Source organism: Ailuropoda melanoleuca, chromosome 4 (genome assembly GCF_002007445.2).
Source record: "Ailuropoda melanoleuca isolate Jingjing chromosome 4, ASM200744v2, whole genome shotgun sequence".
NCBI lineage: Eukaryota > Metazoa > Chordata > Mammalia > Carnivora > Ursidae > Ailuropoda > Ailuropoda melanoleuca.
In genome coordinates, this window is record NC_048221.1 from 122,407,326 (window position 1) to 122,423,441 (window position 16,116).

The following is a 16,116-nucleotide window of genomic DNA, read 5'->3' on the forward strand; positions in this document are numbered from 1 at the left end:
CCCCGCAGCTCCCTGCTGCGGCCTGGGCATCAGCAGCCCGGCTGTTCCTGCTCTGTGCCCACTGGTGTCAGAGCTCGAAGGGCTGTCATCAAAGGTTTTCCCACTTGCCATCTCTATTCTAGCTCCCAACTTCCCAGAACCGCCTCCTGCTCCCGTGCCCTCCCCCGCCACACCTAGAGGTAAGATTCCTTCACAGGTTCCAGCTTAGGCTGCCTCTGCCCTTTGACCTCCGACCACCACACTGATGAACCTTCTTGAAATACTGCTTTGAACCTATCCCTCCCCCGGTCACAAGCCTGCAAGGTCTCCCTCTTCTTCCTGCAGCAGCTAGACACCTCGGCCTTCCTGAGCTGTTTCTATGACACCTCCTCACACCCCATCTCAGCTCAGCCTGGAGGCCCATCACCCTCCTTGTTGTCTTACCAAAGGCACCTACCTCAGTGCTTCCTCCACCCCTGCCAGATTATTCTAGAAATTCTCCCATTTTCCACTGCTCTGACTTTGGGGCATGAACTGGCCCATCCCCACACTCATTTTTTCTCCCGTTGCTCGCTAACTGGCTGCCCTGCATTCGGTTTGCCCAAGTGCCTTTCTTAGAGTAGGTTTGAATAATTACTCACAGAATATATGTATAGGAGGGAAACTCACGAAATAGTTCAAATGGCCAAAAAGAAGGGAAGCTATATGTGAACTATGGAGGAATAGGACATAGATATTCCCAGGATGGTTGTGAAGACCATAGCAAGATGGCAACTACTGAGGAAATAATGTTTAAAAGCCAAACGGTACAAAATTGTTTTATATTGTTTTTGAGCATGTTAAAAATGAATAGCTGGGATATCATTTCCCAGGTACAAATAGTAGGTACAAAATATTTGTTGCCCACTGTTAAACACACATTGAACATGGTAGAGTTAGGGGGATGGGCTGTGGGTGATTTCTGCTCTTTGCTCCTTTCTTGGTGGGAAACAGACAGCAATAGCAACAGTTTGATGGGAATGACAGGGGGTTTGGAAGCCTGTCCCTGGCTCTGGGGCCCGGGTAGGTCACGCCCACCTCGGGAGGATCCCGGATCCGAATGGCAGAAAGCTCCGGCAGGACTCACCAGGGGCTCTTCTCAGGCACCGCAGGGGACCCCGTTCACCCACCCTGCCCACCGGGGGTCCCATAGCGCTACGGGGGTGGAGAAGGTGGCCTGTGCCCTCCCCGTCGCAGGTCAGTGCCAGGGCGGCTCGGCGGCGGGCGGAGGCGGGAGCGCAAGCAGGACGGGCAGCGGCACCCATTTCCTGTGCAGTTTGTGGTATTTTCACCGCGTCCTGGGGGGACCTCCCCCGGGGCCCTGCCCGGCAGCGACAGGGCCTCTGCAGCAAATGGTGGCCGCAGCAAGCGGCTCACGCAGCTGTGACACGCTGCCGTTGCCAGAGCATCCCCCAGGCCGCTGGGCCTTCTCATCGCCAGCCCGCGAAGGGCTCATTACGGCACCGAGTAGGGGGAGTTCGTGGCCCGCGTGACCCGAGGGCTCAGCCCTGCCTCTTGCTTCGCGGCTCTTCGCCTGTCACGTCCGCATGCTCCGGAGCCAGGGACCCACTCCACCGGGGGGGCCCACGGCCAGCCCTCGCTGGGGCCTGGGAACACAGCACGTTCTGGGAGGGAAGGAGGACCACCGTGCCTTGCCCCTTCGACTCGCCTCCTTCAGCTCTTCCCCGAGCCCCCCGGTGAGAGTGCACCCCCACCCCCGTCTGCTTCACACTCACCGTAATGCACACTCCACCGAGTGCCATGTGTTCATGCTCTCTCCCCTGCTGGGAAGGAAGCTCCACGAAGGCAAACATCCTGGTGCCTTAGTCGCTGCTGTTATTTCCAGCGCCTAGAACAGTGCCCGGCTCAGTAAACAGCTGCACGCACGTGGGCACCGGGGTGGCTCAGTCGGTGAAGTGTCTGCCTTCGGCTCAGGCCCTGATCCTAGGGTCCCCACATTGGGCTCCCTGCTCTGCTTCTCCCTCTCCCTCTACCCCTCGCTCGTGCTTTCTCTTTCAAATAAATTTAAAAATATTTTTTAAAAAAAGTAACTGAAAGCCTGCAAAAGAGGCATCACGTTCTCCTCGGCCCAGCTGGAGAGCCAACCAGAAGGCCCCACCACCGCCACGAGGCAAAGGGATAAAATCACTTTGGGAGCCAAGAAGCGCAATCTGTGCCCAGCTGATCCCTCCTCTAGGAAGCCCTCCCTGATTTACCTGGGCTGGAAGTAAGCAATGCAGATCTGCTGCTCTCCCACACGGCTTATCACTGCCCCCCATCCGCCATGAGCAGTGGGAGTGTGTACTTGCCTTATCTTTCTGGCTCTTTGGGGGCAGGGTTGGTCTTATCGTGTGTGCAGTCCCAGGGCCAGGAACAGACGGGGTACTCAACAAATGTCTGTTGAATGCATACGTGGGATTCGATCCCTGCTGCTCCCTGGAAGCAGCTCTCACCTCCAGGCACACAGAAGGTGCTCAATAACGTGCGGAAGGGCCGGAGGCCTGCCTGGCTCCGTACTGCTTTTCTGCTCTATTTTACACCTGTTCCATCTCTCCTAACTGGAGTCCCGTCTCGTGGGCTCACCTGTGTCCTGTTTGCTCTCGGCCCATCTTAGTCAAGGCCTTCTGGCTTGGGATGGCTCCGCTGTTTCCTCCTATAGCCTCTGCAGGCCTGGCCACCTTTCCGCGGGTGTGGGACACTCGAGGTTTCTGGAGGACGCTACTCTCTCCGGCCCTAGAAACCTGCTTCCCACTCTCCGGGCTGCCTGTCAAGACCGGGGTCACGCACCTGGGAGCACGTGGAAGGGAGGCGTACCGGGGAGGGAGCTCCGCGTCTCCCTGCAGCTGCGGATGGTTAACACTGGGTGTTCACCCTGCTTCCGGTAAACCACGAACATTCCACGGCCCTCAGCCCAGGCTTTCCAGCCAGAGGCCTGCAAGGCACGAAAGGGGGTCCACGACTGACAGTCACGATTTTTAAGGAAGGCTAATGTTTATCGTATGTTTCCCAGGGAGAAGGAACCCCTGGCTAATAAAATGATCTAGTTTTGTCTGGAAACATGCCCATTCAGTGAGGTAATTTCCAGTCCCTAGTGCTCGTTGGAGTCCCTAGCAAGCAAGTATATGTCATTGGTTAAAAGGGGGGAAATGATTACTTAATAACTGCAGTTTAATAAACAAAACCTTTGGAAAGCAGGGGTCTTGACGGAAGTGAAGAGCTGGGGGGCAGCAGGCTGTGCTGCTTGGCGCAGGCTCACGGAGGGGCCTGGGGGGGAGGGGTGCAGGGCTGGGGGCCCTGGGGGATGTGCGACAGCTGGCAGCAGGGGTTTCGCAGACACAGAGGAGGGCGTGGTGTCTACATGCCTGTCAGGCAGGGGCAGAAAAGGATTTTTTCTGTGGTCAATTGAAGCTTAAGAGCTGGGATCTGAAAGGGAAAGATGTGCTAACAAGGAGGTCAGGCTTAACCCGGGCAATATCTAAACAGTAAGACAGACAGACTTAAGACAGACTTCCTGGGCACTCACTACATGCCGGTGCTGGTCTAAGCATTTCATGTGTCCCAAATCATGGAGCCCTTCCGCCAGGCCCGGGACGTAGGCAGGAGCCCCATTTTGCAGAGAAAGAAACTGAGGTCAAGTGGCTTGCTCAAGTTCACGCCCCTAGTAAGTGGTGGAGGCAGCCTTTGACTCAGGCTGGCTGGCTCCAGAGCCCACGGGCCTCATTTCCCACAACAAGCCAATTAGCCAAGGGCTTGGTTTCACCAAAGCAGGCTCCAGTCTGGATAGTTCTGCGATTGCTGTGTGGCTGCCGACTGTGGACTGCCGGCGCTTGGAGCAGGCAAGACTGGGGGGCTGCTGGCTCGGGGGGGGCTAGGGTGACAACAGGCAGAGCAGAGGGGGTGCCCCAGGGAGGCAGTGCGGGCAGGAAGGTGGGGGAGACAGGTGGAGGCGACTGTCTGGGTTGTGCAACCCGCCAGCCCACGCAGACCGACGGCCTGGCTGTGGGGACGACTCCTCACCCCACCTGGGCCTGGGCTAGGGTGTCAGGAGTGGGCACTGAGGCAGGATAAGGGGCATCAGAGTCATCTGAAGCCTGGGCTATGTGTGTGAGTGAAGGAATAAGCCCCTGAGGAGTCTTCCTCCGGGTCCATCTGGCCACAGGAGGCCGACCCTTGCCCCAGATCTTGTGTCCCCAGGCACGACACCAGCCCCAGCTGAGCTATGAAGTGAGCGCAAGGTAAAATCCCTCCATAAACCTATTGGTACTTACGCACCCAAATGACTCCGAAGTTGTACCCTGGGAAGGCGGCCCTCTTATTCTGTGGGCACTGTTGTACTCAAAAGAGTTTTGGCCTACTCAGGAATGGCCCTCAGAGGCATGCCGCCTGCCTTTGGCTCTCTGCAGTGGTGGCCTATCAGCTGTCTGAAAGGGCCAGGGGACCAAGACGGTGATGGGTACACAGGACCCAGAGCAGGACCTGGGATCTCATGTGTGGTGCTCAAGAGGGCTTCCGTCACTATTGACACCCACCCACCACCTTATTTCTGGGGCACACCTGCTGCCTTCCTGGTTTCTACTCTATTGGCTCCTGCCTAGACAGCCAAAGGTCATCAGGAGCTGGGGAGTCCCGTTTTGTGGCAAAAGCGTGATCATGGAGTGGAAGGGATGGATTTTCTTGGGTAGCCCCTAAATGGGCTCAAAGGGAACGTTGCAAAGAGAATCTTCAGAATGGAGAGACTTCTGTAGAGGGAGTGCTCCTTGGTGGCGTGAAGAATCGGGTGGTGGGCTCTGTTCTGGAGGAATGAGTATCTGTCACACCTTCCACATGCCGTGGCCCAAAGCAGGGAGGCTCATTCTGGTCATTTCCGGGTTGCCTGTGGGGCTACTTTGATTGCCACGATTAGTCATAATTCATCATGACCCCAAACATGAGCTCTCAGACTCGTAAAGTGTGGCTCTTCCAAAAGGGTCAGAGATGAATGGAGGAGCAACGTAGGTGCCCCGAAGAAGCAGCACAGGAGTTATGTTAGGAAATAACCCTTGGAGTTCTGGACTCAGTTCATGGATCCTGCGCCTTTGGAAATACCCTGGTGATCTTCCTTAATAATTGCCACGACCATTTGCATCCCGTTTTCCCCAGATATTAGGCCATTATTCCAACCAAGTGTGTTTTGGACTTTCACCTGAGAATATGGCACAAAGTCAGAGTTTTTGCGAATGTGGGGCTGGCCCTGGCTCACTCATCTGAAAATCAGTGGGTATTTATGTATATTTATGTAGCCACATAGATATAGGCCTATCTGCCTATAAAGACTGCTTCAAAGCATCCTTTAATTGAGCGCACATGGACATGCAGGGCCCTCTGTGGTGAAGTCTAGCCTTGGAACCGGAAGACCTAGGCCTGACTCCTGCTTCCATCTGATCTCGGCCCAGCCCAACTGCTCCAAGCCCCTCTCCTCCTGCAGAAAATGGCAAAAACCAGGATATGAATGTCTTGTATACAGCAGATGCTCAATAAATCTCCCTCCATTTGGAGAAGCTGGATGAGGGAAGTGGAGAGAAACAGAGAGCCCTGGACTCATTGCCTTTGTGTCATAAGGAAAAGGGCAGGGAGAGGGAGGAAGGGAGGAAAGGAGGCAGGGAGGGAGAGAAAGTAGCAGGGATGAATGCGTAGGTAAATATACCAGCTTCCTGGCCTTCCATAAGTTATTTAACCTCTTTGAGGCTCAGTTTCTTTATCTATAGAATGGGGATAAGAAGCTACCTCATTTAGTTGTTTTGAGGATTGAAAAAGACAATGTATAAAAATAGCTAGCATGGAATTGATTATCATAGCTTGATAAGGGGAGCTACCGCCACGCCCAGCCACCCAGCACCCGTTACTGTTTGGCATCTGGGCTACTCTCCTTTTACTCTACTGACACTGCACGTAAGCATCACAGATGCAAAAGTAAAAAGGTGAGGTTTCTTCTCGTTTTCATCTTAAAGAGCACCAGTGAATTGATTAGGATGCCGTGAACAGCATTAGACACCGTGTGAGCCCGAGATGATGTTTCTAACATTGGCGCTAAGGAGAACTGTGGGTTGGGCCAGTCCCCGTGAACTAGGGCAGGTTCTGGGGCTGGCACTATTTATAGGCCCAAGCAAGAGGCAAACCGAGTGTGGTTATCTCTCTACCAAGGCTTTGCCTCTGCAACAAGAGCCTGTGGTCGTCAGGAACCGAAACTGAGTCGGAAGCAAAAGTGACCTGAGCTGCACTGATTTTCCTGTGAGGGAGCAGGTGCCGGGGTGAGTAAGCAGGTCACTGGGGTGTTTGCTCCCCGGCGTCCCCAGAGCCTGAAGTCCCACAGCCGGCATGGGGGGTGGGGGGTGGCGGGAACTCCCACTAAGATTTCTCCTCTCTCATTCGCTAAAATCCAGGTGACTCATCATTTTGTCTTCCTAGTCATTCAGACAGGGTCACTCTTCCAAAGGCCATATTCATTGGCAGGACTTCTTAACAGGGACATTCTGACTTTTCAGAAAAAGGCCAAAGTCAACATCGGAAAATCATTTTTCTGGTCTGCAATAAGAATAGCCCCTATTTATCCAACTTTCCCGCGCGCCAAGCACCCTACTTGGTGCTTTATGTACGATTCTGATTTTATTCTCCCAAGCCTAGGTGGCAGATCTTTACTCCCATTTTACAGATGAGGAAAACAAAACGGACCCAGATTAAGTGAAGACCCTCCCCGGAGTCGGCTCACCCCAGCGGGGGCTTCCACAACCACCCTCCCTGCTCTTGCCACGTTTGCACCCCGTGACCTCATGCTGGTCGCTGGAAATCGGTCACAGTGGGAGTCTTTACACCGTGGAAACTGGCCAACAGTTCAAATCGGGCCCCTCCTGTTTTTCTTGTCCTTTTTTAAACCGCTGACGACCTGCTTGTTAAATATTCACCAGCCACTAAGTGGGCAGAGCCAGGATTCAAATATAAGTCTCTCTCCTCAAGTTCATGATCTTTCTCGTTCATTCCCAGGAGCAAAGCGGCTCTCTATCGAGGAGCCAGGTCCTCAGGGAGCCGAGCGGCTGGGAGAGGGCTCAACGCTGGCTGCCCAGGGCCCTTGCGCCTCAGCCCCGGGCCCCCCAGGAGGTGCCCAGGTATCAATAGTCAACACATCGGAGTCCTTCTCCTTGTTGGTGCTGAGCTAAAGATTCACCTGAAATTACAAGGGCTGACGAAGCTGGCGACAGGATTTACAAGGTAATAATCATGTGCTCTCCCATAAGGCACTTTTCTTCTTCAAAGCATTTTATAGTCATTTACTAATTAGTCCTGGGCTGCACTCTGTATGCAGGTACGATGCTCGATGATGGGCTGAACGAGCAAGGAGTGTTTGAAAACGCACAGGTGACTGTCACCCATTTACAAGCACTGCTCGCTTCTGTGGCTGGCGGTGGAGGCGGGGGGGGGGCAGCTCAAACTTACAAGGGCTGGTTTTGAATCCGTGGCATTGGAAATACGAGGCGGCCATTGTCACCTTCTGTTGCTTGGTTTCCTTCTAAGAAAATCAGCCCCAACCCTTCTCCTGTGTGGTAAGGGGAATGAAAGTCTGTTTCAAATTCATATCAAGAAGTGTCAGTCTGTTTTAGGACAGAGATGGGGACATACCTGAGCAGCAGCTCTGGGTCTAGAGCCAGGAGCCTGGTCTGAATCCGGACTCTGGCACTGAGTGGCTGGTGGCTGTGGGTAGCTCGCTTCACCTCTCTGATCCTGCTTCCTCAGCAGTGGAACAGGGGCCGCCCCGGCCGCTTGCTTACTTCACAGGTTGGCTGTGAGATGCTCTGAGGCAAAGCGGGTGACAGCACTTCCTGGTCACTGTGCCTGCTTTGCACCGTGCGGGGGTATCCCCGCCAGCCCAGCTGGCCTGAGCATGCGTGCGCCCCTTGAGGTGGGCAGGGCAGGAGGGCCAGCCCCAGATCACACTGCCCACTACTGGCTGCTGTCACGACGGCCTGACTATTTGAAATGCCAAGGGTCCAGGCCGTGCAGACCTCACCCCGTCCCCACATCCGCCAACCACCCTCGGCTGGAACAGGCGCTGGACTCCCCTACTGGGTCTGAAACACACCCTGATGCAGTCAAGTCTTGGCTCTGTGGGCCGTGAGCCCCATCCATGCCCCTCCACGGGGTAGGTGGCCACAGCAGTCCTAAGTGACAGTGTCATGGGGCAGAAAGAGTGACACTTGGCACATGGCTGTGCTGAGGTAGAGTGGGCCGTCGGCTGGCCAGGGTGGTCAGCTGGCTTAGGGCTCAGAAGACTCACCTGGGGAGTGTTATCAACACCTGGATGTCCCAGCCCCGGCCGGGGAAAAACCAAGTCAGCAGAGCTGCAGGGGGGTCCTGGGCAGCAGCGCTTGAGACAGCTCCCCGGGGGAGCTGAGCCCTCATATGACAGAGAAGGGACCCACTCGAGGTCACAGAGCCGGCTAAGGGCAGAGCTAGGGTGTGGACACAGGGCACTGGACTTTTCTCTGTCATGGGAGTTCCCAAGCTTCCAGGGCAGCGGGCCAAGTACCCACACTGTGTAAGAACCCAGAGCTGGGCAGTCGTCCGGCTGGTAGCCAGCAGGGAGGTCTGTCTGAGCTGTTCTCCTGCCTCCTGGGAATATTCCTGGGCGCTGGAGGATACAGGAAGGAGAGGTAGCCCTCCTTGGTCCCCACAACGGCCCTGAGCTCGTTCTCTTTCAGGCTCACGTGTAAAACCGGGTTCCAAGAACCACAAGGAGAACCAAGAGAATAGTGAGAGGCCCATTAAACCCGACAGGTGGGCCGGAACGTCAGCTCTGCCTGGGAAAGCAGGTGGACTAAGGAAGTGCACAGGCCACGCTGGCCAGGTGCTTGTTTCTCTCACCTCTGCGCACACATCCTACTTCCCTACGTGGGAAGCCTCCAGGATGAGACAGTGCTAAGTGGAACTGTAAACCTTGTCAAGGGGTCAGGCTGGCTGTCCTCAGCTTATAAGCTAAGGGAAGCCGTGTGATGGTAATGGAGAGGGCTGGCCCCCACCTCCAGGTTTACTCCCAATTTGCCTGGAGAGTTTCTGTAGCTTTTGGGCCTTACTTCTCTCAGTACTCGTCAGGGAGCAGCAGGGGAGAGGGCCGGGGGTGCAACAAGGGGAGTTCTGAGACCCCGTCTGGCTCTGACAATCCGTAAATACAGGACAAACGGAATTTCCTCAGGGTATCTGCCCCTGCTCTATTCCTGGATGGCAGCAGAGAGGCCCGAGCCCGGATGTCACAGATACGCCAGTGACGGCCCACAAGACCCAACCTTTATCTTCCAGGTGTGGTGCGGACAGGGCTACAGAAACCTGAACAGCTGGCCCATCAGCCTAGGGAGGGGTGAGTGACATGAGAGAGGGAGGGACGGATTCACTGGCCCATTCCGCACACCTGAATGACTGCCTCTGCGCACACGGCGCGTGCATACACACAGGGAGCTGGAGGGGTGGGGTGGGCGGGCGATGCTGGACCCCCGGTCCTGAGCACCAGCCGTGGGCCCGGCCGGCTGGGTGGGGGAACCACGCAGGGTGGTCAGATTCATTCAGGCAGTGCCTTTTCCAATGGAGAGCTGCCCCAAGTGGGAAACGTTGGGGAGTCACACACACACACACACACACACACACACACACACACGACCCTAATTTCAGGGAAAAATAAAAGCAAAGGGGGGGGGTTTCATTTGAAAACTTAAATGAGGTCTCAGAGACAAAGGCTTTCCTGGAATAAGGGTGTGTGCATTTGTGATGTCTTACTTTCCGTGGAAAAGGACTGTGTCAGAATTTGAGATTTTATTTCTTCCAACTAAGAAAGATACTGAAGGAAACAAAGAGGGAGCGACCAGAGGTGGGGACTCGAGGATCCAGGTTAGCGCCAGCCAGCTTCAGTGTGGGTTCCAGGCGGGCGTGCAAAGCTGCTGTGTGAGCAAAACGCTGCCATGAAGGCATTCCAAGTGGCTTCCAGGAAGCGGCCATATGTGCTGACACGCATGTGGACAGAGCAGTCTGGCTGGCCACCTCTCAAGACTGGTGTTTCCTAGAGCTTTCCATTGGCAAACGCTGCCTCCTGGAACTGAGGGACAAAGGTTTTGAAATAAGCCCTGGTGGGAAAGAGGGGGAGAAAAAAAAAGTTGCGGTTAGCACAAACAACTTGAAAAAAAGTGCAACTCAGAGCTTTCAACCTAACTCAGAACAGTTGTTATTTATTGTTCATGCATCTTGGGTTGGATTTCCCTTCCCTGCTGATGCAAAACCCTCCGGATTTTTCCAAAGGAGGTACAAGCAGTTCACTTCTGTGTTACAGTGCACAGATCTTTCAAGGGCCTGTATGCAGACCTTCCAGGCTGCCAGGTCCTATTAGAACATCAGTACTCGGGCTCCCTCTGCCTCTCCCAGGCCAAAGACAAGGGCCCGACCCCCACGACAAGCCAGAGAGTGGCCAAGCCAGCCACCCCGTCATTCCTGTGACCTGAAATATAAAGAGAGCTGTACTCTTCACTCAGTTTGATCTCTGGATTCATACAAAGAGGGTCTAATAAAAAGGATTTCCAAGTGTTCCATGTCTCCATTTATTTCCAAACATATGTGTTGTTTGGCCTACTGGAAAGCAAGCCAGGCTGGGTATCCAGAGAAGCTTCCTTGGCCAGTCATGGACGGGTGACACGATCTGGGGTGGATTGTAGAATGGGCTCCACATTCTACATGGGCCTGCCCTGCCAGGCACGGTATGAGGGGCCAGGGCCTGCCAGCGGACCTGGATGGGGCCCTGCCAGGCAAGAGATCCCAGTTCAGAGGAGGAGAAAAACATATCAGTAACACCAATCGAGGCGGTGAGGGCACACATGGAGGTACCGCGAGGCGCTGGGCTGGCCCGACCAAGGAAGGCCGAGGTGGAGCAGACATTATGGGCGTTCCAGGCAAGAAACACAGCAGGAGGAGGGACTGGGGGCAGGGGCGGCCTGTTGTGAGCTGGGAACTCAAAGCTCTGCGGGACGACAGCAGAAGAGGTAGAAAGTGGAGGGGCGGGGGGGTACCCCTTGCCCCTGGTCACCCTGGCTTGCCACCTACTTCTCTCTGCCCTATGCCGGACTCACACGAGGCCAGAGTAGTCACACCTTACTTATCCACAGTGGCTCACTCAGAACGGTGACATGAAGCAGGAAGGGCCATCAAGAGGCCCGGTCATCACCAGTACCAGAAAGGCCCCCAACAGGGCTCCTTCGGTGCAGGGGTGAGTAGCCCCCGCACAACTCCACAGGCCCTGGGGTCCCACAGTGCAGTTACATGACACCTGACTGCCTGCCCGCTGCCCCAACACCAAGTCAACCGAAACCTCTTTCACACGTCACCCCTTCCTCTGGCTTTCACAGCCCTGGCCTCCGCGGGCTCTGGGCATTTAGTGCTGGCTCCTTTCTCAGGGAGCTGTCCTCCCAGGTGACATTCCACATCCTAGGTCTACCTTCCTTCTCCTTGCCATGCCCCCTGATGAGCTCTCTCTCTGGAACCCTCCTGTCTTGCCCCCCATGCCCCTCATGTGTGGCACTCTTCTCAGGCTCAGCCCCCTTAGCACAGAACCGCCCCACCTGGCCTCCGGCCCTCCTTTCTCTCCCAAACTTCCAGTCCCACATTCCAGCCACCGGTGGGACTCTGACCTGGATGTCTCTGTAGGTTAGACAAGTGTACTCCAAATGACGGGGCTCCTCAATGTTATGTCTTTGAATGTGCTTTGGCCCATTTGAATTTCTGTACCAGAACCCTGTTTCCACCTCTCCCTAAAGCCCTGTGGTGAATTCATCCCGAAGGTTCTTCCTCTTCCTCTGCAATGTCCCTCTATCCTTTGTGACACCTCCTGGCTCCTGGCCTTGTCACCCTTCAACAAAACTGCTGCAGAAGGCCGTTTCTCCCCCGGATAGAGGCCGACTTCGCCTTTCTGTTGCAACTAAATACACTACCTTCGAGCGTGGGTCTCTGTCACTACCTCAGCCAAGACCCTGCATGTTCCCCAGACGTGCAACCTGGCACTCAATGATTTTTCACTATCTGGCTCCAACATGTCAAAAAATTTGCTTTTGCCCTTCCATTACATTTTTAGGCTCCTGAACCCCTCCCTTGAAAAGCTAAGAAAGCTAAGAATCTTCTCCCAGAAAACCTGCAGGTAAGTCTCCCCCCCCCACTGAAATTGGGGGGATATCACAGAGCCCCCGAAGCCCATGCATGGTCCAGGATGCAAGGACCCCACTCCAATCTGGCCACCTCCTCTTTTTCACACATGCCACCACCTCATGCTCAGGCCAAATGCCCTGGCTCCTATCAAGTCTTCCCTGGTGACCAAGAGGTTCTCTCCCTGCCTCCAGACAATCTCTGTGCTTCTCCCAGACTGTCTGTCATATACGCATGTGTGGTACTTGCCAGGCTGCACGGTGGGCTCTGGGAAGCAGGGACCCCACAGGCCAGCCCATGGACAGCACTCAGCAAGACCTAAGTGGCTGTCATGGACGGACCTACCGATGGCCGCTGGTTTGTGAAAAAGAGTGAAGGCGTGTCCATGACATGCTGCTTAAGGTGAGAGAAAGCAGCCTCACAGAGTAGACAAGTGTGATATTTAGGTACTGAAGATGAAAATGCAGTCCACTCGCAAACTTCAAATTCAGCCAACGGTTAGAGAGAAAGAAAGAAAAAGCACCCTCTCCCATCCACATCCTGCTTGGTGCAGTCCGGAGCCGCTCAACGGTCGCCATCTCTGAGCTCAAAGCCCTTTCCTGCCGACTGCACGGCCATGCTCGTCCTCACAGCCAGGAGGCACCGCGACGAGGCCCAAAGAGCCACAGCCCTAGAGCGAGGCTGCCAGGGCAAGGGAAGCCCTGAGCTGTGTTTCCCCCGGTGAGCAGGGGTGACGCTGGCACGGGACCGTGTGGGAAGGGACCCTGCCAACCGTCTGCTACCCCTCAGAAGTGTGGGCCACGCACTCCTCACCCATGTTCCATCTGCTGCTGTTTGCCCAGTGACACGCATGTGTTCGCTGGAGGGGAGCCTGGTGGCCCATCCTCGAGGGTCAGCGATGGATAGGCCGCTGCCAACGTCCACTGCATGTGCTCTGCTGCTTGAAGTATCCTGTGGAGGTGGTGTCCCCTCCCCAAGGTACAGGCTGGCCCCAAAACAGGCACCTGAGGAGGTGAGTGAGTGGGGCTGGCTGCTGCTGGGACAGGCCTGGGCCCTGGGCAGGCAGCTCTCCCCCTCCTCCTCTCTCGCTTCAGGCCCAGAGTCACATGTCTCCTGAAGCAAATCTAATCAGCTCAGTTTTTCCTTGGAAACTTCTGGGGTAGGGGCTGCAACAGTACCAGCTCCTTAGACCAAAAGGTCTTGGCAAGAGGGAGCCTGTTTTAGAGCAAGCTCTTTCCTTCTTCAGAAAGTTCTGAAGTTTCCTGTTCTGTCCTGGGCTTTCCCTGCCAGGGCGAGCTGTGTGACGCCAAGGGGAAGCAGTGTGGAGAAGGGTTGTTCAGAGGCATGAGGCCACCAGCTGCTGTCAGTGATCGCTGCTCCACCGGGCTCTTCACGAAGTCGCTTCAGGGAGAGGGAGGAGGAGGAAGGGGAAAATGAAAACAGGCTCCCACCCATTTATAGTTGTTTTTTTTTTGAGTGCTTTTTTCATTTATTTCACTCTTATCAGAGAAAACAGAGACCTGCCCAGCGTATAGCTTGCCAAAGGCACTAGTTATCCATCACCTTTTAAAAAACTCTTTGACCCAAAGACAAAATGGACGGCAAGCTTTAAAGTATAAGTGGGCTGCGGGTGGGGGAGGGCCAGTCTCCTCACCTCCCGCTCACAGGCCAACAGGACTCGAAGGGAGAGAGGCCCTGAGTCAGTCAAACTCATCATTCTATCTATTCACGCTGAAGGGAATTTATTTTTAGACCAAATTTGAGCTAAATATGCCTCAGGACAAAGTAAGGTTCTGACCCTCTTCACTGGCCTCAGTCCCTTTGCTCTAAAATCACAGCTCAGGCCAATCCCCGAGTCTCAGGTGAGAAGAATAAAACATCAAGAACTGACCCCAGGGTCAAGAAGCTGGGTAGGTTTTCCACGAACTCAGCAGGAGTGGCTCTTGGCCAAGCCTCGGCTCCCAGGCACGGCAGGGAGCGAGATAGACAGACCCCTCCGACCAGGAGTCAGGGAATGGGGTGCTCAGCGGGAAATCTCTCCCCTGCCCCAGGTGTCAGATTCCTCATGTACCAAGCAGGGCGCTGAGCCCGGTGGTCTCCAAGGCCCTGTAGGCTGTGGGCTGTGCGCTCTGGAGCCTGCCACACCTGGGCTCCTGGCCCGGCACTGCTCCCGGCTGTATCGCCTGGGCAAGTGACTCACCTCTTTAGCTTTAATTTCTTCAACTATAAAACGGGAAAAATAACCTTCGATTGCCTTGAAGGGTAATCCTCACGAGGATTAAATGAGGTGGTCCAAGTCAGCCTTGGCCTGGTGCCTGGCTTAACAGATGATCAATAGATGTCAACTGTTTCCATGGGGACCAAGCTGGGGCTGAGGGCAGAGGCTCTGAGTCTGTGGGAACAGCCCGAGCATGTGTGGCTGCAGGAGAGGGGGCCCCTGTGTGGAAGAAGAGGGCTTTGGGTCCTGCCCTCAATTCATCCTTTCAGCCGTGGCATCTTGGAAACTCGTCAGGACGCCGAGCATCCCCTGAACTCCAGAGCAGAGCTGCCAGCGGCACCCCTGGGGTAGCTAAGAATGAGCCGCCCAAGCTGCCGGCTGTGCTCCTGTGCCAGGCTCCGGTCAGAGGCTTGGTCGGGAGGAGGCGACAGCTGGGAACTAGAGGGATGTTTAAGAATCCCGGGGCTCTGGTTGCCCATGATGGGGGTATCAAAGTGGGCTGGGTCCCCCAACAGATCTTCTGTTCAGGGCAGTATGTATTGTAAGAAGAAGTCAGTCAGTGGGTCAAACGAAAAGAGTATTGAACCACAAAGCAGAAGACATGGGCTCTAGTCCAGGCCTTGGCTCGTTGTGTCCTCTGGAACTGACACTCAGGTTCCTCACCTGTAACAGGAAGATTTATACTTGACAATCTCTTAGTGTCACCCACCTATGATTTTGAGATATCCATGTGACCTTGAGCAAGCCACTTAACTTCTGTGTCTTGGTTCTTCATCTGTTAAGTGAGCGCCCTAGCCAAGCCCAGGGCCCAGCACGTCGCAGTGTGGTGAGGCGGCAGTGGTGGCTGTGACTATCCTCGACGCTCTTTCACCAACAAGACAGGGTCAGCGATGAACCCTGCAGGGCTCCGAGATGTCTGGTGGCACCACAGGCAGGCAGCTCACGAGAGGGACGGAAGGCTGGTTCCTCAGCCGTCCCTCTGTCCTCCCACCAAGGGGAGGTGCCATCACCAGTTGTTAATCAACAGTGTGTTCTGCAGAAGGGGCTCTGGAGACCCTGAAGAGTTATGACAGGGACCATCAGGGAAATCCTCAGAGGACTTCAGGAGAAGGCAGTTAGGAACTCTGCCCAGCAAGGGCTCATCCACAGGGGTTTTCCCTCCTGGAACCGTAGTTCCGTATATATTCAAGGGATCTTTGCAAAAGAACAGAAATCCATGAGATCAACATCTGAACATCTGAATTGATACAGCTGTAAGAAAATAAAAGCAAATACAGACATAAAGCCCGAAGAGGCTGGGGACTCTGGAGAAAGGGAAGCAACGACATGAAGCCGGTTAAGCCTGGCAAGCGCTCCCAGTGTGGCAGGAAGCCCTCTCTCCGTTTGCAGGCAAGAAAACAGAAGCTTTATGAATTCAGGGAAGGCACCTGCCCAGGGGTACCTCATCCCAGTGCTACTGGAGTGGGTCTTCCCACCCCACGGCCACATAGGAGGCCACACAGGAGCCCCTGTGGCTTTGCTGCCTTTAGCCTCGCTTACTTGGGACTTTTTATTTTACAAAAGCCTAAACAATCATCTTCTTCTGAGACAGAACACAGTAGTCTCTTTCCGGAATTCAAAAATACTTTTCTCTGGGCACTGCGTGCTGTTTGCCGGAGTCAGACCAGCGTGGCGGTTGGAGT

The 16,116-nt window shown here is 54.9% G+C and overlaps 1 protein-coding gene across 2 annotated transcripts in view; it reads right to left on the reverse strand.

The window, feature by feature from the left end:
- Positions 1–9,830: 9,830 nt before the first annotated feature.
- Positions 9,831–16,116, reverse strand: part of BABAM2 (BRISC and BRCA1 A complex member 2) — a 404,421-nt gene continuing 398,135 nt past the window's right edge. For both annotated transcript variants that reach the window (XM_034659718.1, XM_034659717.1), the window contains one exon: positions 9,831–10,157. In XM_034659718.1, coding sequence (XP_034515609.1) covers positions 10,078–10,157 — 80 coding nt within the window. In that variant the 3' untranslated portion in view covers positions 9,831–10,077. The remainder of the gene's footprint in view (positions 10,158–16,116) is intronic.